General features: G+C 44.9%; 1 protein-coding gene across 15 annotated transcripts in view; it reads left to right on the top strand.

The window, feature by feature from the left end:
- KANSL3 (KAT8 regulatory NSL complex subunit 3) overlaps positions 1 to 21,917 on the top strand; it is an 87,422-nt gene that overhangs the window by 51,370 nt on the left and 14,135 nt on the right. Inside the window, exon 20 of one of the 15 annotated variants that reach the window (XR_012095443.1) lies at positions 1,760 to 1,847. The exons of 13 other annotated variants lie outside the window; for them this stretch is intronic. Coding sequence is in view for 1 of the 2 variants with exons in the window: in XM_073023197.1 (XP_072879298.1) it covers positions 1,760 to 1,777 (18 nt within the window). In the remaining variant the exon portion in view is untranslated. Of the gene's footprint in view, positions 1 to 1,759; positions 2,539 to 21,917 lie in introns of those variants that run through there. One more of the 15 variants, XM_073023197.1, reaches the window with a different exon arrangement.

Genomic DNA, 21,917 nt, shown 5'->3' with positions numbered 1-21,917 from the left:
AGTGGTTTGAGTTGTATCTCCTTGTATAGTTTTTTAGTGGTTGCTCTAAAATGCTACTTTATATAACTTATCACAGTCTCCTGGTATCCACATTACCCTCTTCCACCTCTAGTATATCTATGTACTTTGACAACCGCATGAGACAGTGTTGTAAGTTTTGCTTCAAATATAATTTAGAAAACAAGAGAAGGGCCGGGTGCAGTGGCTCACGCCTGTAATCCCAGCACTTTGCAAGGCCGAGATGGGCAGATCACTTTGAGGTCAGGAGTTCAAGACCAGCTTGGCCAACATGGTGAAACCCTGTCTCTACTAGAAAAAATACACAAATTAGCTGAGTGTGGTGGTGGGCGCCTGTAATCCCAGCTACTCAGGAGGCTGAGGCATGAGAATTGCTGGGACAGGGGTGTGTCTTACTGCCAGGCGGGGGTAGATTTCCAGGCTAACCACATGGTCTCTAAATGGCACAACAGGATTGGGGGTTGGGAGCCTTATTACCACTCATCGGGATTGAAGTTTTAGTTTTCCACTTGGCCTTCTTCAACACCACCCCACAAATAACTAAACATTTGAGGAGATAGCCACCTCACAAAAGGCAACAGTGGACAACATATACTTTCTGAAGCAGAATTATTGGAAGAGATAAGTTAATATGTGACTAATATATGTAAGGAGTTACAGTTGGTCAGATATTGATATGAAACAACAGGAAACTGTTATTTAAAAACCCAGAAATATTAGTTATAGAAAATACAATAGCTAAAACAAGGTAATTATGGGATAAAAAGTAGAAGGGATATGGCTAAAGAATTAACTGGAAGATTAGAATTAGGAGTTCTCTCAGAAGGCATCAAAAAAGCCAAGAAGTATAGAGGACAGAAGTAGAAACAGTAGAGCACAATTAAGGGTCATGAAGGGAAAGCTGGCTACTCGGGAAGGCGTTCGAGCCTGTAGGGTGCGATGATCAGGCCTGTGAGTAGCAACTGCACTCCAGCCTGGGCAACATAGTGAGACCCTGTCTCTCAAAACTTTTTTCAATTTTTAAAAACCATGAAAGGAAAATGAGATAAAAAACAAGGAAGTAATTTTTTTACATAATGGAGGATAACATTTCTCAGAATTAAGAGAAAATTGAAAGGCCTCAGTTTGAAAGCATTCACATGGAGTCTCAACTGGGAGCAATAAGGAAAACCCACATCTAGACACATTATAATCAAAGACAGAAAATCTTTCTTGCTTTTAAATTTTATTCCATCAGTTGTTGGGGAAGAGGTGGTTTTTGGTTACAAGGGTAAGTTCTTTAGTGGTGATTTCGGAGATTTTGGTGCACCTGGCACTTGAGCAGTGTACACTGCACCCAATGTGTAGTATTTTAATCACCCCCACCCTCACCCTTACCCCGAAGTCCTCAAAGTCAATTATGTCATTCTTTTTTTTTTTTTTTTTTTGAGACTGAGTCTCACTGTCATCTAGGCTGGAGTACAATGGCATGATTTCGGCTCACTACAAGCTCCACCTCCCAGGTTCAAGTGATTCTTATGCCTCAGCCTCCCAAGTAGCTGGGATTACAGGTGCCTGCCACCACACCCAGCTAATTTTTATATTCTTGGTAGATATGGTTTCACCATGTTGGCCAGGCTGGTCTCGAACTCCTGACCTCAAGTGATCTGCCCACCTCAGTCTCCCAAAGTCCTGGGATTACAGGCATGAGCCACCGAGCCCAGCCCAATTATATCATTCTTATACCTTTGTGTCCTCATAGGCTAGCTCCCACTTATGAGAAGATACAATATTTGGATTTCCATTCCTGAGTTACTTCACTTAAAATAATGGTCTTCAACTCCATCCAGGTTGGTGCAAATACCATTATTTTGCTTCTTTTTATGGCTGAGTAGTATTCCGTGTTATAGACCACATTTTTTTAATCCGCTCTTTGGTTGATGAGCATTTAGGCTGGTTCCATATTTTTGCAGTTGCAGATTGTATTGCTGTAGACATGTGTGTGCAAGTGACTTTTTCATATGATGACTCTTTTCCTTTGGGTAGATACCCAGTAGTGGGATTGCTGGATCAAATGGTAGTTCTAATTTTAGTTCTTTAAGGACTCTCCATACTGTTCTCCATAGCGGTTGTACTAGTTGACATTCCCACCTGCAGTGTAAAAGTGTTCCCTTTTCACCACATCCGTGCCAGCATCTATTATTTTTAAATTTTTAGTTATGGCCATTCTTGCAGGAATAAGGTGGTTTCACACTGGCTTCGATTTGCATTTCCCTGATAATTAGTGGTGTTGAGCATTTTTTCATGTTTGTTAGCCATTTGCATATCTTGAGAATTGTCTGGTAATGTCCCTTGCCCTCTTTGTGATGGGATTACATATTTTCTTCTTGCTGATTTGAGTTTCTTGTAGATTCTGGTTATTGGTCCTTTGTTGGATGGATAGTTTGTGAATATTTTCTCATTCTATGGGTTGTCCGTGTACTCTGATTTTTCATTTGCTGTGCAGAAGCTTTTTAGTTTAATTAAATCCCATCTATTTATTTTTGTTCTTGTTGCATTTGCTTTTGGGTTCTTGATCATTAACTCTTTACCTGAGCCAACAAAAGACAGAAAATCTTAAAGGCTTCCATAGAGAAAAATCCACATCCACCGCAGAGTTTGAGGCAGAATCAGACTAATGTGAGACATCACAACATGAATCTTTGCTTCAAGAAGTCATTAATGTTTTTAACACATTGGAGGACAGAACATAGAATTTAAATGTTAGGACATTATAAGAATGTCCTCAGGCATCCACAGCTTCAGAAGGTCTGACACACAAAGACTCGTGGGTGCACTCCCGTGTTTATTACAGCAGCCGAGATAGAGAATCAACCTAAGTGTGCATCAGCAGATGAAGTGATAAAGAAAATGGGATATATATACACAATGAAATACTACCTAGTAAAAACAAATCTGCCATTTGCAGCATCATGGATGAACTTGGAGGACATGTTAAGTGAAGTAAGTCTGGACAGAAAAATACTGTATGTTCTCACCCACAGGTAGGAGCTAAAAAAGCTGATCTTATAGAAGTAGGCAGTGTAGATGGAATGAATAACTTCTAGTGTTCTATGACACTATAGGCTGACTATAATTAACAATTTATTGTAGATTTTCAAATTCTTAGAAAACCAGATTTTGAATGTTCCCAGCATAAAGAAATGAGAAATGTTTTGAGGTGATGGATATGCCAGTTATCCTGATTTGATCATTACACATTGTATACATGTCTTGAAATACTGTACTCTACCCCATAAATACATACAATTACATGCCAATTAAAAATAATAAAAGCAGGCCGAGTGCAGTGGCTCATGCCTGTAATCTTAGCAATTTGGGAGGCTGAGGTGGGAGTATCTCTTGAGCTCAGGAATTCAAGGCTGCAGGGCACCATGAGTCACCACCGCACTCCAGCCTGTGCAAGAGCATCTCTAAAATAAAAGTGAAAAAAGAATAGACACACCACAGACTCAGATAAAATGTTTGTAATACACATTTGACCGAGGACACACACATAACCAGAATACATAAAATAATTGCTTCAAATCACGATTTAAATGTAGTAAATATTTGCAGATTTAAATAGAGACATTCCACAACAAGATACCCAAGTAGCCAATGTGCACATGAAAGAGTTTTCAGTATCACTGGTCATGAGTAAAATGCAACATTAAACCAATAAATTACCACTTTACACTCACTAGAATGGCTAAAACTAACAATAATATCAAGTGTTAGCAAGGATAAGGAACACCTGGAACTCTTAGACATTGCTAGTAGTAGTCTATTACAGTAAACAACTTTGAAGAACTGTTTGAGCAGTTCCATTCCTATGTATATACAAAAGAGAAATGATAACTTATGTCCACAAAAGTAGTGACTTCTACAAGTATATTCATAGCAGCTTTATTCATAATAGCCCAAAACTGAAAATAGACCGAATGTCCCTTAACAGGAAAATGGATATACACATTGCAGTATTTTCATATAATGGAACAGTATTTGGTAATGAACCACTGACATGCAGTGACCTGTATGAATCTCAGTAGCAGGCAGAATGGCAGAAGCTGGACCCAAAACACTACATGGTATGACTCCACTGATACGAAATCCAAATGTGAACAAAACTAGTCTGCGCTTATAGAAGTCAGAGCATGACTGAGAGAGACTGTAACCAGAAAGGAGTACAGAGACTTTTTCAGCCGGGGGGAAATGTTCTATATCTTGTTTTGGATGGACATTATAAGGATGTATATAAATGTTGAGACTCAATTGAGTGAGAAGGGGCCCACATCTGGTAATAGCCAAGTAGCTCCTACCAGACCATTCCACGCACATATAATAACTATAAATAAAAAATAGAAAACTTCCCATAAGCTGCTGGAGAGCAACAGAATCAGACAGATAATGGGAAAGTGGGTGACACTTGGATAGAGAAACAGTGAATTTTGTTTGTATGGCTTGTAGTCTGAGGGCAAACCATAGCCTGTACCATGCAGAGCAGCTGAAACTCAGAAATGTGCTGCTCTGTTCTGTCCAGCTTGCAGAACAAAATAGCAGAGGTTGGGTTGGCCATTGCAGCTGGAAAGTGAGGGGATACTCACAGGAAGAAGAGAGTGAGCCCGAGATATTCTGCACACTCTGTCCAAACCTTCCTTTAGCTCCTAAACTACATGTGTGTGTGTTAGACTTCCAGCAGTCCAGCTAAGGCTAAAAGAATTGAATTGAAATTTCAGCCGCCTTTGACTGCAGGCAAATAGTATGCAGTTTGAGTCTAGTAAAGTTATCTGCCTATTAGCATGAGTAATCAATATTGTTCAGCAACATTATAGAATCCAACATTTTTGGAACATATCATTTGTCCAGAATATGATCCAAAATTATTCAATAAAGAGGCAAATATTACCCATGCTCAAGAGAAAAGGCAATCAATTGAGACTGACCCAGAGATGATGCAGACATTGGAATTAGCAAGCAAGGAATTTAAAGCAACTCTTAATATTATGCTATAGGATGTAAAGGAAAGTGCTCATAATGAAGAAAGTACTAAGAAGTACAGAAGAGAAGTCCAAACTAGAAAAAAACCAAATTGAAATTCTGTAACTGGAAAATTAAATACTTGAAATAGAAAATTCAGTGGATGGGCTTAATAGCAGATTGGAAGTTACAAAAGTGTTACTGATTTTTTTTTTTTTTTTTTTTCCTGAGACAGAGTCTTACTCTGTTGCCCAGGTTGGAATGCAGTGGTACTATCTCCGCTCACTGCAATCTCCACCTCCTGGGTTCAAGCAATTCTCCTGCCTCAGCCTCTAGAGTAGCTGGGATTATAGGTGTGTGCCACCATGCCTGGCTAATTTTTGTATTTTTAGTAGAGACGGGGTGTAGTAGAGATGGGGTTTAACCAGCCTTACCATTTGGCCAGGCTGGTCTCAAACTCCTGGCCTCAAGTGATTCGCCCGTCTTGGCCTCCCAAGTGCCGGGATTATAGGCATGAGCCACCGCACCTGGCCAAGTTATTGACTTTTAAGACAAAAGCAAGTTATCTGGGGAAGAGAAAAATAAGATTGAAAATAATGAATAGCACCTTAGGGCAATATCAAAAGATCTAATGTACAAATAATTTTTAAAGTCCAAGGACAAGAGGAGGGAGGCCCCCCAAGGAAAATATTTAAGTGAATAATGGCTGAAGTATTTTTATATTTGGTGAAAGACAAAATTTGTAGGTTCAAGAATCTCAGCTAACCTTGAGCCTAAGTGATAGGATGTGGATCTTCACTGTACAAGTCTTGCCATTTTTTTCTCTGTGTTTGAAATTTTTTATAATGTTAAAAAACAAAATCCTCAAAACAAAACATTTATATTGAAAGAAACATTTAGAAGTACTCAGACACAAGTCCAGATGAAGTAGACAGAGATACAGAAAGTGAGAGTGGTTAAGGATCTATAAAGTTTATTGCTACCTTAAAAACCTCAAAGCAAATATAGTCTATAGCCATCTATAGCTAAAATTCTAAGTATCAATATGAGGATGGGATAAGGGAGCAAAAGATAAAAAGCAACATGTTGAAGCACTTGTGGAAAGATACTGGTAAATTTAAGAAGCTTATAATAGTATATGAAGATAAGAATGAATGCTAATATACCAGTAACCACCTTAAGAACAAAGATATAGTCTAAACCTTTTTTCTTTTTTGAGATGGAGTCTTGCTCTATCACCCAGGCTGGAGTACAGTGGTGTGATCTTGCCTCACTACAACCTCTGCCTTCTGGGTTCAAGCGATTCTCCTGCCTCAGCCTCCTGAGTATCTGGGATTACAGGCATGCGCCACCACGCCCGGCTAATTTTTGTATTTTTAGTAGAGATGGGGTTTCACCATGTTGGTCAGGCTGGTCTCCAGCTCCTGACCTTGTGATCTGCCTGCCTCGGCCTCCCAGAGTGCTAGGATTACAGGCGTGAGCCACTGTGCCTGGCCCCTTAGGTGATTCTTAAAGCGGGGAAACTAAAGCACTAGGCTTTGGGACTGTCTTCTCAGGCATCCTCCTCAGTTCCCAGAGGAGGGATCTGAGACTCAGAACAGGGAGTCTGCAGGGCTGCACAGCCGCTGGTTGAAGACTGGGAAAGAGCCAGATGTTTTCTAGAAGGGCTCATTCTGTCTCGCTGTCCCGGCCTAGCAGGAGGTGGCAGCGTTGGTTCTGAGTTCTTGCTACTGCTTCCCTGGACTGGCCTTGCTCAGGGAGGGCCTGAGTCATCTCATGGGCTGGAATCCTGGTTACTGGAGGGCAGAGACAGAAGTCTTCTACCTCCTGCGGAGCCCGCTGTAGGCACAGAAAACCTGACATTATTTGGCTCTATGATGTCTCTGTTTTGCAGGGATTCCACACATGACACTTTTTAAAATGCAGACTTTTATATTCAAATATAATGTACATGCATAAAAGTGTACCAATAGAAACCCTATAGTATAATGAATTTTCACAAAGAACCCACACCTGTTCAACCAACAAACAGGTAATAGAATATTACCACACTATCCTTCTGCTCCAGGACAACCTCTTTCCTGACTTCTACCACCATAGGATGGTTTTGCCTATTTTTAAACTTAATAGAGGTGGAATTATGTATTTTTGCATGTCTAGCTTCTTTCAACATTGTGAAAGTATATAGATGTATTACATACAACATCTATTACATCCATGTTGTATGTAATAGATCATTTGAAATGCTATTTCATATGATAGTTTGGGATTGTTGTAAACAATACAACAATGTACATGCCTTTTGGTTAATACATGCACACATTTCTGTTGGAGGAGTGGAGTTGTTGGGTTGTAGGATATGCTCATATCCACCTTTAGCATACTGCAGAACTGCTGACCAGAGAGGTTGTAGCCTGTAGCACTTTTCAAAGGAAATTTTTGATGCCAAGGAGCCTATGTTCCAGTAAAACAAGAATTGGAAATCCTCCTCTAGTGGCACTTCAGCTAAGGAGGAAGTTACTCTGGAAGCCATCAGCAGGCTGTAGGATAGGTTCTGTTCCTATTTAGGTGCCAAGAGCTACATATGCATATCAGTGTGCACATCTAAGTTAATCGACACACTTTCAAGTCTCTGCCACTCTGAGTGGACAGGTGTGTCTTCCAGAGGTTTATTAACAGATGCATTAATTCACGTCTTGGCACGAAAAGATGGCAGACTCAAAGGGTACATTAGAATTGGTGAAGGGACAATTTAGTCAGAGTGAAGGGAAACACGGGACTTTGAAGCTCCCGGGACACAAATTCAATGCTTCAGCAAGGCCCCAGTGAGCTCGTGAAGCCGGGAGGAGCCTTCGCCGTCAGGCGCCATCCCTGCAGCCTCCAGAAGCACACCTGTCCCCTCAGAGCCCTGTGGGCTGCCGCAGGCCTTGCACCCATAGGCCTGAAGGAGCAGTGTTACTGGGTTCTGGGAGAGCTGTAGCCATGGAGAGGCTGCAGAGAGAGCTGGGTGAGTGGGAGGTTGGAAATAAATACATCCATCTCTTCTCTTGCCTCTTATCGCCTGCTGGAAGCCAGAGGATAAGGGACCCAATGCAGTTCATATAGGTCAGCCTCCTGGGGTAGTTTCCTAGGATGCAAAGCAGGGACGTGAGGGAGAAGGATGGATCTGGAGGGGCAACCAGAATATCTGACCTGATAGATGTATTTTTTAACTGGAAAAGGCATACATATTGAGAGTAGAAATGTTGGCAAGTATAGAAAAGCGTAAAGAAGAAAAAGAATATCTATAATCTCATCAACCAGAAGCGTCGTCTGTTTACATTTTAGTGTGTTTGTTTCTAGTCCTTTTCCGTACGTATTTTTCAGTAGTTGGGATCACACCATGCAGGTAGTTTTTTACTAGTTTTTGTAATGAGTTGGCACCAGAATTCCTCTTGGGGAAGAGAGCTTTTGGTTTGGGGAAGATTCCTTGAGAAACTGGAATAGATGACATGACTCTGACTAAACAGTAGCTCAAGCCAAGGATGGTTAGTATCTCTGTAGGAGAAAGTGGATTTGTTTATATTTACTGGTGCTTTTGAAGAGAAGGTGGCTGAAGAAGCATCCTGATGGTAGGGTGGCCAAGGGGCAGGTTTAAGAATGGCCTACAAAACTGATGACTTGTTCTCCCATTTTTCCTAACACTAGAATTACAGTGTTGTGGAAGACTTGGGGGAGACACCTTTCTCAGGGAAGGGAGACCCACCCCCTGCTGAGGGACGGGCATGTAGCCTAGTCCTGTCTAGTGAGTTTTAAGGGGACTGTGCCAGAGGCTACTGGGAAGGTTTCCTCCTGATGAAAAGGGAGGGGCATGTGAGGAGAAATTCTCTGCCCTGCATTGACTTCTGTTTCCTGCCCCAACTTGCAACTTGAAGAGAAAGGCCAAGGATTAAGAATTAGGACTCTTTAGCCAGGCGGGTACACTGATACATGCCTATAAACCCAGTTACTCAGGAGACGGGAGGCTCACTTGAGACCAGGAGTTCAAGACTGGTCTGGGTAACATAGTGAGACCTCTGTCTCCAAAAAAATTTTTTTTTAAAATTAGCCAGACATAGTGGCATGCACTAGTCCCAGTTACTCAAGAGACTGAGGTGGGAAGTTTTCTTGAGCCGGAGAGTTCAAAACTTCAGTAAGCCATGATTGAGCTACTGCACTCCATATCCTGGGCGACAGAGCAAGACCCTGTCTCAAAATAAATAAATAAATTAATTAATTAAAAGAAGGCTGGGCGCAGTGGCTCACGCCTATAATCCCAGCACTTTGGGAGGCCGAGGCAGGTGGATCACAAGATCAGGAGATCGAGACCATCCTGGCTAACACAGTGAAACCCTGTCTCTACTAAAAGTACAAAAAGTGAGCCGGGCGTGGTGGCGGACGCCTGTAGTTCCAGCTACTCAGGAGGCTGAGGCAGGAGAATGGCGTGAACCTGGGAGGCGGAGGTTGCAGTGAGCTGAGATGGCGCCCCTGCACTCCAGCCTGGGCGGCAGAGCGAGACTCCATCTCAAAAAAAAAAAAAAATAAATAAAAGAATTAGGACCCTGGCCCCCATTCTCAGCTCTGTCTCTGTGTCATTTGTTAATTCTGAGTCCTGCTTGCATCTTGGCATTGATTCCGCCCACCCCCTCCTCCCCCAAGCAGGGAGAATAATAACAATGCTTACATTCAAGCTTTCTCCTAGGCCATCATTCCTGGTATTCTATAGTTCAGGGAAAAACTGAGGCACAGAGAGGTTAAGTAACTTGCCCAAGTCGCACAGCTGGTGAGTGGCAGAACCATAGCCGAATTCTGGCAGTCCGCTGCAAAGCCCACTCTCAGGCAGTCTCTAATCGCAGTGACTCGGCTCCCGGGGTTGTGGTGGGCAAGCCTGCTGTGCTTAGAAACTGAATCGTAGCTCATGGCCTCTCCGTGATAGGTAAAGGGTTGATTGGTTGCAAACCTCTTATCCAGTGGCCTGTAAAAGAACACACAGTGTGCTTGCTCACAGTGCCCAGAGACCATGTAGGAGGTGCCAAATATGGGTGGTAACAGGCAAGGAAGAGGGAGTCTCTTTACCAGATCTGGTTTGGAGGAGGAATTGTATGTCATGTCATGTTGACAGTCTGATGGCTCCTACATGGGTGTCGTAGGCTCTGGCAATGCCAGGCATTCCATTTTCCCATAACTTGTCAGGTTTAAAGTGATTACTGAGGAAGGTGGAAACCAGGCTTGCCCAATTGGTTCTTGGTCCATGTGTTCAGACTTCCCCAGGGAGCACCTGTCCTGGAGGATCTAAGCTAGGGCTTCTCATGGTGAGCCCTCTCTGAGAGTGGAGAAGCAGACCAGGGCAGTGGGGAGTGGGACTCTTCTTATGTGGATGATACCCAGCACCAAATGAGATTGACTCCAGATGAGGTCAGCAGTCATTCTAGACCAGATGGTCCCTATGGAAAAAAAGTGGAGAGTTAGAACGGGGAAGGGTGAGCAGCAAAAGATGCAAAGGAGAGGGGAAACTGGAATAAGAGACAATAATTTCAAAAATCTGTAGGCTTGTCTTTTTCCCTCTCTTCCTAAGCAGTTTAGTCCTAAAGCTGCTGAATAATGCACAGCCAAAGAGGAAAACATTCATGCACGTGGCAGGGGGAGAAGCCACCATTAACTTTTGCTGGAAGTGTTCACTGGAGCCCCAGAAAATCCCCTGGGTTCCAGACCTAGTCCTCTGCCACAATTGTGTGGTAATAATCCCAATTTTCCCTTGATAATTGGGGTCAGTCACTTCAGCCCACAAAGTCACTGCTGTCTTTTGATTTAATGTCATGAGACACCCAAAAATGTCTAAATGGAGGCAGTCTCAGCTTCCAGTTTGATGGAGCCATTGTTGGGTCCCTGGTGGAAATACCCCTCCCTTGGGAACCAAGACCTTCCAAGCAAGCAGAGCTCAAAACTGTGGAGATGGAAGTGACTGGTCATTCTGTGTGACAGTGGGAAGACCTGCTCTCTCTTCCGTTCTTGCTTCCTGGGCCCACGAAGAGACAGCACTATGTATATGTCTTTGGTTTGAAGGATGTATTGCCTCCTATAAGATAAAACCCTGTTCTTTCAGGGTGTTGACTCCCATCTGGTGCCCTAGGTAATTATCTAGTAGGCCATCCCACTGTTCAGACTGACCTCTTCATAATGGGATCCCCAGTAAGACCAATGAGTTTCATGAACCACAAGCCTATTGCTGCAAACCTCTGTAATGCATGCCTTCCAGTGAGCATCCACATCAGATATTTGGGACCCAAATATCTGTTCCCTTTGTGCCCGGCCTGAGAAGTTTATCTGTATCATTTCCCCAGATCTCATCACCAGTGTTCCAACCCTTCTCTCTCCATGACCATCCAGCCATTAATTAGCAATCTTCCTTTAGTCAGCAGATCTGTACTTCTGGTCATCTCTGAGTTCAGACAAAGTGGACAACCAAACAGCTCCAAGTTCTACTCAATAGGAAGTCTTCTGTTTATCACTGTCCTCCAGTGTCACTCGAGTGAGACTGTAATATTGCCATCCACTTTCTGTTGGTACCAACATGTGGAGAACTGCCTGCAAATCAAGCCCAGATTATTTCCTTCTCAGCTGCCTCGTCAAAAGGAACTCCCAGCAGGCATAGATGAGGATTGAGGGGGGAGGAGGGAATGCAGCCGGAGTCAGTGTCGAAGGAGTCTGACTTACTTGTGTTCTCTGGACCTGCTTGAGTCCAGCCTGATCTGTTTTTGCTGCACAGGTCTCATCTGTGGCTAGGTGGGTCAATAACTATACATTCATGGTGGGACGCTCAGGTCACAAGGTTACTTGATATCTCATGGTTCAGTGTTTATTCTTTACTGAGGGCCAGTAGAAAAGCAGAATCTTTTTCAAATAGATAATAGTTACCTGGAGAAGAGGGCATGGATTTGCCTCCACACTCCAGAGTTCTGTGCTGTTATTGTCCTATTAGTGCTTGTCACAGGCTCCATAGACCAGCCTGTTTGTCACCGGCACTTGTACTAGCATTGGATCTGTGGGGTCATACGGCTTGTTCTTCAGCCTGGGCTTGATGCAGAGCAAGAGACTGCTTTAGTCTCTGCTCAACACTGGTTACTCAGTAAATGGGTTGAAATAACACACTGAAGTTTGGTATGCATTGCCTCCAAATGCCAAGAAGGATCCACCAAGGATTTTCTTTATTTTTTAGTTGTAGGTGATGCAAAGTACAGCATCTTGTCTTTTGCCTTGGAGAGGCTTTTTTTTTTTTTTTTTTTTGAGACGGAGTCTTGCTCTGTCGCCCAGATTGGAGTGCAGTGGCCGGATCTCAGCTCACTGCAAGCTCCGCCTCCCGGGATCACGCCATCCTCCTGCCTCAGCCTCCTGAGTAGCTGGGACTACAGGCGCCGCCACCGCGCCCGGCTAATTTTTTTGTATTTTTACTAGAGACGGGGTTTCACCGTGTTAGCCAGGATGGTCTCAATCTCCTGACCTTGTGATCCGCCCGCCTCGGCCTCCCAAAGTGCTGGGATGATAGGCGTGAGCCACCACGCCCGGCCTGGAGAGGCTATCTTAACATGCTCCCCACACTAGATCTCTAGAAGCTTTGAGATCATAAGCCTTTGAATTTCCATGGGGTTTATCGCCCACCTTCTGTTTATACGCATGCCTCTGAGATATCTCAACTATTTGCCCTTTCTGCTCGTCAGATCCAATCAGTATAAATGTCATCAGTTGGCCGGGCGCGGTGGCTCAAGCCTGTAATCCCAGCACTTTGGGAGGCTGAGACGGGCGGATCACGAGGTCAGGAGATCGAGACCATCCTGGCTAACACGGTGAAACCCCATCTCTACTAAAAAATACAAAAAAAAAAAAAAAACTAGCCAGGCGAGGTGGCAGGCGCCTGTAGTCCCAGCTGTTCGGGAGGCTGAGGCAGGAGAATGGCGTAAACCTGGGAGGCGGAGCTTGCAGTGAGCTGAGATCCGGCCACTGCACTCCAGCCCGGGTGACAGAGCGAGACTCCGTCTCAAAAAAAAAAAAAAAAAAAATGTCATCAGTTTCGCAGATGGGTGTAATGTCAAGATCTCCACACTCTGTGTTATGTTAGAGAAGAGGAGAATTCACAATACTGTGAAGGTCCTGTCAGGTAAAAGCTCATGGTTCTTACCAAGGGGAATAGAGGAAAAAACATTTTCTAGGCCAGTAGGTGCATGCCAGGTGTCAGGGGCTTTGCTGATTTGTTCCAGTAAAGATACTACATCATGAACAGGAGTTGCAGTCAGACACAACACCTGATTAGTTTTATGATAATCCACAGCCATTACCCAAGATCTAAGTAGATTCTTCACAGTCCAAAAGGTGAGTTAGATGGAGATATGATAGGTACTTCCACCCCTCCATCTTTCAAGTCTTTGATATTAGCACCGATTTCTGCAGTTCCCCCTGGATGCAGTATTACTACTCAGGAGCTTCACTTGGCCTTTCCTACTGTAAGCCAGCATGGAGGGATTCAGCCAGTTGCCAGTATGTCTATGCCAATTATCCATTCAGGAACTGGGGTTTGAACCACAGGCATGGATCTGCAGATTTCCTGGGTCCACTGTAATTCAAATCTGGACTCAGTCCATTTATCACCTGTTCATCTATAACACAGGAACAGGGAGGAGAAGCCTATGAGAAGTGGAGTAGAAGAGAGTAGAAGACGCAAGTCCCTGCTCACTCCTCCAGCTTTGCAGCCTCCCTCTGGTGCCCTCTATTAGCAGAGACCCACAGGGAAGCATATCACAAAGCAGAAATGAGGTTTGCAGAGTTCCAGCCCCAGCATCACAAAGCAGAGTAGAAAATGTAGGTTTGCAGCTGAGATACATATATGCATTATATGTTATTCCCATATACAGCCATCTCTCAGTATCCAAGGGGGACTGGTTCCAGGACCTCTTGTGGATATCAAAATCCATAGATGCTCAAGTCTCTGCTACAAAATGGCATAGTATTTGCATATAACCCATGTATATCCTCCTGTATCGTTTGAATCATCTCTAGATTACTTATAATACCTTATATAATGTAAACGCTATATAAATAGTTGTTATACTGTATTGTTTAGGGAATAATGACAAAAAAGTAGTCTGTACATATTTAGTACAGTTTTTCCCCCGAATATTTTTGACCCACGATTAGTTGAATCCAAGGATGCAGAACCCACAGATATGGAGGCCAGCTGTAACATATATGCTGCATATCATGTATATCTATATATGCTGTGTGATAAATATATACGCTATGTGTCATATATGTGATATAATAATGATGGCACATGCTTTTTCTCCTCATCTCTCTATCAAAAAGTTATTTTTTTGAGGCCAACTCTGCTGTTTTTGAGCAACAGCTAATAGGCACAGTAGGAATTCCAGACGTAGAAATTTTGGGCAGCATGGCTGACCCTGAAGAGGCTGGGATCTGCCTACAGTGGTGTTCTCAGAGCCTTGGGGTCCAAACACAGCTATAAGAAGCACTGAGAGCTTCCTGCATGTCAGCGTTCTCCTCTTCCTTCATATCCATGACTGGTGTCTGCCTGGATTTCTTCTGTCTCTTACACTCATGCCTCCACCTCTCCCTGCCATGTTTGGCTTTGGCACCTTCTGCTTTGCTGTTCCTCTTCTCAGGCTCTGCTCTTCTGTGGCCACCTCATATATTTCCAGGACTTCACATTCAACAAATGTTGAATGGCATGCGGATACTAAGGCAAAAGCAAAGGTAAATAATACATGATTTCTTGCCTCACAGAGCCTTATAGTCAAGGGAGGCTGACTCCTCAGACTCTGCCTCCTTTCCTGACCATGCATCTGCCTCCAAACATGCATTTCTGTCTTCCTCCTAGACACTGCTGCTTGCCCTGACCAGGTGGCCCTTGTCTTCCTTCTTTCAGCCCACTACCTTGCTGGGCTCACTGTTTCTAAAGATAAAACCATTACATCAGTGAGTGATTCAGGCCCACAGACCTCCATTCAATCACTGAGCCCAGGTTCTGTCTGCAGAGGATTCTAATCTCATGCATCCAACTCACTCCCCCTGCCATTTCCCTCATTCAGGACCTCATTCCGTCATCCTTATAACTGCCACTCTCCCCTATAATCAGTCCGTCCTCCACCCTGCAGTTAGCTTAGTAGTCCTATTATGTGGTTCCAACTATGGAATTTACCCCCAAATCTTTATTAGCCTTTACTTTTTCACCAGTGCTTATGTTATCAGGCCTAGCCCTTGTCCTTCCATGACTGGGTCTTAAATCCCTATGCCTACCTTATATTCCTACTAAACTGCACTACTAACTTTGTCCTTAATGCCTCCCATGGCCTTCTGCTTGCATACTTTTGTTACCAAGTTCTCATCATTTGAGATTTCTTCTGTGTCAGCTTCTATCTGCTCCCCTTTCCAGTTCTCTTTGTTGTCCCCCTCACCCAAACTGAAATTCCACAGAGCTTCTTTTTCATTTTGGAAGATGATGACATTGGTAACCTAACACTCAGCGCATATGGCTTTGTATTGTAGTTGTTTATGTTCATGCCACATTGCCTTCCTTGGCTGTAGGCTCTTTAAGGGAAGAAATTATGTATTATTTACATTTGTATTGATCTTAGTAGCTGGTATGACACTCAACATTTGTTGAGTGTGTAAGTAATTCCATTCTCTCCTCTCACCTATACTTTTCCTCTTTTCCCCTCTTTACTGATGTTTCTCCCCTTGGCCTAGAAAAACGTTTACATCTTCTTCATATTAAAAATAAAACTAGGGTTCCTCTTCCACCTAAGTTGTAGAAAGCTGGCGTGAAAGACAAAATGCACTGGATAATTAAGGAGGAATAATTAATAGGAAGAATATTGAGTAATGAAGACAGTCTCAAAGAAGAGTGGGGAGACCTAGGATTTTATGGGGGCACTTAGACAAGGGAGCCATCTGTGTCTTCTGCAAATCTTATGGAAGTCATGCAGAAGGATGGAGATGGGTCTTATCCTTGGAGGGCGGTACTTTGCAGTTAGCCATTTCCTGAGCCACAAAAAGATAGGGAAATTTCTTAACTGTTGCTGTTTTCAGGCATATGAGGCTCAGGCAGATATCACTGTTGTCAGTCCCTTCTTTTGTTCATGAGTATCATTCATTACTGAACAACTAAGAGGTGATCACAAAGCTTTAGAGGGACAAAGCAGGTGTAAGAAATGGCTTCCCAAGGGCTCTTGTTGGTTGTGATTTTGCAGTCAGTTGAGCCATCTGATGAGAGGTGGTGGCAAAGATCAGTTGTTTTAGAGTGCTAGAAATCCGGCATCTTTAAAGAAGGATGACTGAAATGTAAAAGAGAAATATTCATGTCAAAGGTTGAATTGAAGCACAGAGCCTGAGGGTAACCTATTCATTGGATTCCAAGTGGTCAATGGAGGAAAACCTTTTGGTTTTGCGGCAGTGCTTCTTGAGTTTCTTGAAGCTCAGGCTAGGATGGTGATGCTCTTGGTGTTGTTCAGTCTTGGTTCCTGCTCATTTAGAGACATGCATATACAGGCATTTTGCTGGTCTTCCTTAGTGGTCCAGACAGTGGCCTGTGCAGGGATAATTCAGCCCCGGCATGGTCTGCCATGGTGATGAGTCCTTTGAGGTTTATATCAAGTCTTTGGGCTGTAGGTTATAGGGGGTTCTGCAGATCCTGGACAAAGGGCCAGTGCAAGGCTACCTGGAGTCCTGACGTAGACTCTAGATGGTGAGCCTTCATTCCGTTCTTGGTGATGCTGAGTCAGGCAGGAGGTAGGAAAATTAAGAATGTTAGTTTGGATAACCATAGCCAGATATTGATGACATCTGGAAGAATTGAAAATTGGATAAGAATCCACAATTTAGGCAAGGTGACAGCATCCAGTCCAATTTGCAGATAGGTACTAAAACTGGTTTTTCCATAGAGTGAAAGTCAGTTAAATCTTTACCAGACAAAACAGTTTGCATATCAATTAGTTACCTGTGATTTATAAAAAGGTGCAAAATGAACAGCAGTAACGAGAGCCAGAATCTGATAACCTAGATGGGTGTGCATAGATTTCCACTGAAACACAAAATTCCTCTCTATAGTCACTTCCATCTTGATAAAAAATAATCTCAAAGAACTGTTATTCTTGGCCAGGTGCAGCTGCTCACTTCTGTCATCCCAGCACTTTGGGAGGCTGAGGCGAGCGGATCACTTTAGGTCAGGAGTTTAATACCAGCCTGGCCAACATGGTGAAACCTCGTGTCTACTACAAAAAAAAAAAATTAGATGGGCGTGGTGGTGCGTACCTGTAGTCCCAGCTACTCAGGAGGCTGAGGCCGGAGAATCGTTTGAACCCAGGAGCTAGAGGTTGCAGTGAGCCAAGATCATGCCACTGCACTCCAACCTGGGCGACAGAGTGAGACTGTCTCAAAAAAAAAAAAAAAACAAGAAAAAACAAAAAAAACCCCTGTTATTCTTGATCACAAAATAAGGCTGGTCTCTTTAGACTTGACTGATTACTTATATAGATGAAGAATGGTAATTTGTCACATAGGTCTTCTTAAGTTTACTTTGTTGAAAGTTTTCATAAGGACTTTCAGACTGGGCTTTTAAAATTCTCTTGAGGCTAGGAAGCCAAGCTAAGAACTTGCCATCATACTTCAAATGCAGTACCTATACATTTGGACAAGTTCCTCTTTTCTTGAGTCCCCAGAAGATCCTAAGCTTCCTGGTACTGTCAGGAAGTGACCTTCCTTACTCACCTGTGTGGCTGAAACCGTGTACTCCAGCCAGTGCCAGTTTTCCCAAGAGCATTTTGTAAACATTGGCTCAAAAAGTCAACCTTAGTTCTTTTTTTTTTCTTTTTTCTTTTTTTTTTTTTGAGACGGAGTCTCCCTCTGTCGCCCAGGCTGGAGTGCAGTGGTGCGATCTTGGCTCACAAGCCCCACCTCCCGGGTTCACGCCATTCTCCTGCCTCAGCCTCTGGAGTAGCTGGGACTACAGGCGCCCGCCACCACGCCTGGCTAGTTTTTTGTATTTTTAATAGAGACGGGGTTTCACCGTGTTAGCCAGGATGGTCTCGATCTCCTGACCTCGTGATCCGCCCTCCTTGGCCTCCCAAAGTGCTGGGATTACAGGCGTGAGCCACCGCGCCCGGCTACCTTAGTTCTTTAAAGTATCTGCTCATAGCTGATTAAATGAGCATCATTCTCTGACATGACATTCAGGGAAGCACCAGAGTAAAAGAAAAAAACTATCTGTAGATGACAAAATACTTAAAGGTCTTTGTTGCATAACCAGTGTTTCCAGTTCTGTCCGGTAAACAAGGAGGACAGATTCTTATTGAACCTGTGCAAATAATTATATTGCCATGAAATTAAGAATACTCAAGAGTTTCCAAATTCTGGAATGATCAGGCAATAAGGAAAATGCACCATTTGCAAATTGATATGGTTTGGCTCTGTGTCCCCACCTTAAATTTCATGTCGAATTGTAATTCCTGCATGTCAGCACAGGGGCTTGGTGGGAGATGACTGGATCATGAGGGCAGATCTCCCCTTGCTGTTCTCATGATAGTGAGTGAGTTCTCACAAGGTGTGTTTGTTTGAGAGAGTGTGGCACTTCCCCCATCACTCTCTCCTGCCGCCATTGTAAGACATGCTTGCTTCCCCTTGGCCTTCCGCCATGATTGTAAGTTTCTTGAGGCCTTCTAGCCATGCTTTCTGTGCAGCCTGCCAAACTGTGAGTCAATTAAACCTCTTTTCTCCATAAATTACCCAGTCTCAGGTAGTTCTTTTTTTTTTTTTTTTTTTTTTTTTTTTTTGAGACGGAGTCTTGCTCTGTAGCCCGGGCTGGAGTGCAGTGGCCGGATCTCAGCTCACTGCAAGCTCCGCCTCCCGGGTTTACGCCATTCTCCTGCCTCAGCCTCCCAAGTAGCTGGGACTACAGGCGCCCGCCACCTCGCCCGGCTAGTTTTTTGTATTTTTAGTAGAGACGGGGTTTCACCGTGTTAGCCAGGATGGTCTCGATCTCCTGACCTCGTGATCCGCCCGTCTCGGCCTCCCAAAGTGCTGAGATTACAGGCTTGAGCCACCGCGCCCGGCCTCAGGTAGTTCTTTATAGCAGTGTAAGAATGGACCAATACACAAATGTTCATTTTAGTTTACAAGAATATAGTCTACGAAATTGTTATGAGTTATAGATAGCTTAAGATAAAGGAGCTCTTTATGTATTCAGAAAATAGAACATTAAAACAACAATATTCCAAGTAAAACCCACAACCATCCCTATGTCCAGTCCTGTCTTCACGTAGCATTCTCCCTGTGTCCAGTCCTGTCTTTATGTGGCACTCTCCCTGTGTCCAGTCCTGTGTTCACGTGGCACTGTCCCTGTGTCCAGTCCTGTCTTCACGTGGCACTCTCCCTGTGTCCATGTCCTGTCTTCACATGGCACTGTCCCTGTGTCCAGTCCTGTCTTCACGTGGCACTCTCCCTGTGTCCAGTCCTGTCTTCACGTGGCACTGTCCCTATGCCCAGTCCTGTCTTCACGTGGCACTGTCCCTATGCCCAGTCCTGTCTTCACGTGGCACTGTCCCTATGCCCAGTCCTGTCTTCACGTGGCACTCTCCCTGTGTCCATGTCCTGCGTTCATGTGGCACTGTCCCTGCGCCCAGTCCTGTGTTCATGTGGCACTGTCCCTGTGCCCAGTCCTGTCTTCACGTAGCACTGTCCCTATGCCCAGTCCTGTCTTCACATGGCACTGTCCCTGTGCCCAGTCCTGTCTTCATGTGGCACTGTCCCTGTGTCCAGTCCTGTCTTCACGTGGCACTCTCCCTGTGTCCATGTCCTGTCTTCACGTGGCACTGTCCCTGCGCCCAGTCCTGTGTCCATGTCCTGTGTTCACGTGGCACTCTCCCTGTGCCCAGTCCTGTCTTCACGTAGCACTCTCCCTGTGTCTATATCCTGTGTTCACGTGGCACTCTCCCTGTGTCTATGTCCTGTGTTCACGTGGCACTCTCCCTGTGTCTATGTCCTGTGTTCACGTGGCACTCTCCCTGTGCCCAGTCCTGTCTTCACGTAGCACTCTCCCTGTGTCTATGTCCTGTGTTCACGTGGCACTCTCCCTGTGTCTATGTCCTGTGTTCACGTGGCACTCTCCCTGTGTCTATGTCCTGTGTTCACGTGGCACTGTCCCTGCGCCCAGTCCTGTGTCCATGTCCTGTGTTCACGTGGCACTCTCCCTGTGCCCAGTCCTGTCTTCACGTAGCACTCTCCCTGTGCCCACATCTTCCCACGACTGTCTCCTTACAAGGATGCCGGTCATGGTGGATGAGGGTCCACCCTACTCCACTGTGACCTCATCTTAACGAATTACACCCGCAACAACCCTATTCCCAAATAAGGCCATATTCTCAAGTGCCGAGGGTTAGGACTTCAATATATTGCGGGGGGCAGTGTGGGGGAGTGGCAGAAGTCACCCCAAACGCACCATTTTGATTGGATGGCTGCTTCTCAGCAGAGGAGATATTCAAGCGTTTTCACCATTGGTTGGGCACTGTCGACCCACAGCTAGGAAGTTAATCCTAGAAATGAGGATTTAGAGAAAAGCCCCTGATGAGAGTGGAGGAAGATGAGCCTTCCTCCTTCTCTGAGTAGTGAGTTCCAAGGTGTGGAGCCTCCTGGAGCTGCAGGTGGTGTCTGGAGGTCTAGACCCTGATGCAGATCCACGTCAGGAACTGGGTGTGGCATGTGCTGCATGGGTGGGGTTGAGGCAGCTTCAGGAAGCAGTTGTGGGTTGTGTCCTTGTTTTGAGTCCCTTCTGCTGCTTCCCAGAAATGTTGTTAAAACCTTATTAAACGTCCCTGCTTGGTCTCATGGGTGTGTGCAGGGTGGGGAGGGGAAGGGATGGGGTGTGGCTGTATTTCTGAAGGAAGAATCAAGGGCGGGTTCTCTCCCTTCTCCAAAGCCAGATGGGAATGTGGCAGAGGTTATTGGTGGGAAGAGCTGCTCCTCCCCAGGACCACAGCCATCTGGGCAAATGCAGTGGCAAAGAACCTGGGGCTGCCTCCCGAGCAGGCAGGAGCCCTCTGGGAGCCACTGGGATGTGGAGGAATACCAGGGATGTTTCTGAATGTTGCTAGTGGGCACATGTACCAAAATAATTTCGGTAAAAAGAAAAACAAGGAAGGGACCCCTGTTGTACGGGGCTAGGTATAACTTGGGGTTGGTGGTCAACGGGGATCGCGAATTGCCCTCGGGGAGCCGACAGTCTGGGGAAGCAGGGATGCAGGAAGTCATGGGTCCATAGTGGCGAGTAGAGAAGCACTGGGTGCTGTGGGGGCACACGGGATGGGTACCTAAGCCAGGAAGGCTTCCTGGAGGAAGAAACTTCTGAGAGACTGGAAGGAAAAGTGGGAGCAGTGACATGTTTTTTTGGGTGCAAAGGTTCTTCTAGAGCTGAGGGACAGCCAGTCAGGCCAGGGAGCTGGAGTGGGGCCTCAGGGATCACCCAGACCACAGGGTTTGGGTGCTGTGGGTGGTGGAGGGTGGGGTGGATGTGAGCCAGGAGCCTGGGGAAGCAGAGCCCATGAAGAACCTTCCGGACTGAGGCATTTGGGTTTTAACTTGAGGGCAATGGAAGGTCATGGACCAGGTTTATGCAGAGGGGTGAACTGATGACAGCTGGACTTTGAAATGACCTTTTTTTTTTTTTTTTTTGAGATGGAGTCTCTTCCTTTCACCAAGGCTGGAGTGCAGTGGCGTGATCTCGGCTCACTGCAACCTCCGCCTCCCGAGTTCAAGCGATTCTCCTGCCTCAGCCTCCTGAGTAGCTGGGATTACAGGCACCCGCCACCACACCCAGCTAATTTTTG

Source organism: Chlorocebus sabaeus, chromosome 14 (genome assembly GCF_047675955.1).
Source record: "Chlorocebus sabaeus isolate Y175 chromosome 14, mChlSab1.0.hap1, whole genome shotgun sequence".
Taxonomy (NCBI): domain Eukaryota; kingdom Metazoa; phylum Chordata; class Mammalia; order Primates; family Cercopithecidae; genus Chlorocebus; species Chlorocebus sabaeus.
The sequence above is the reverse complement of the archived record's forward strand: the minus strand, read 5'-3'. Positions and strand labels throughout refer to the sequence as shown.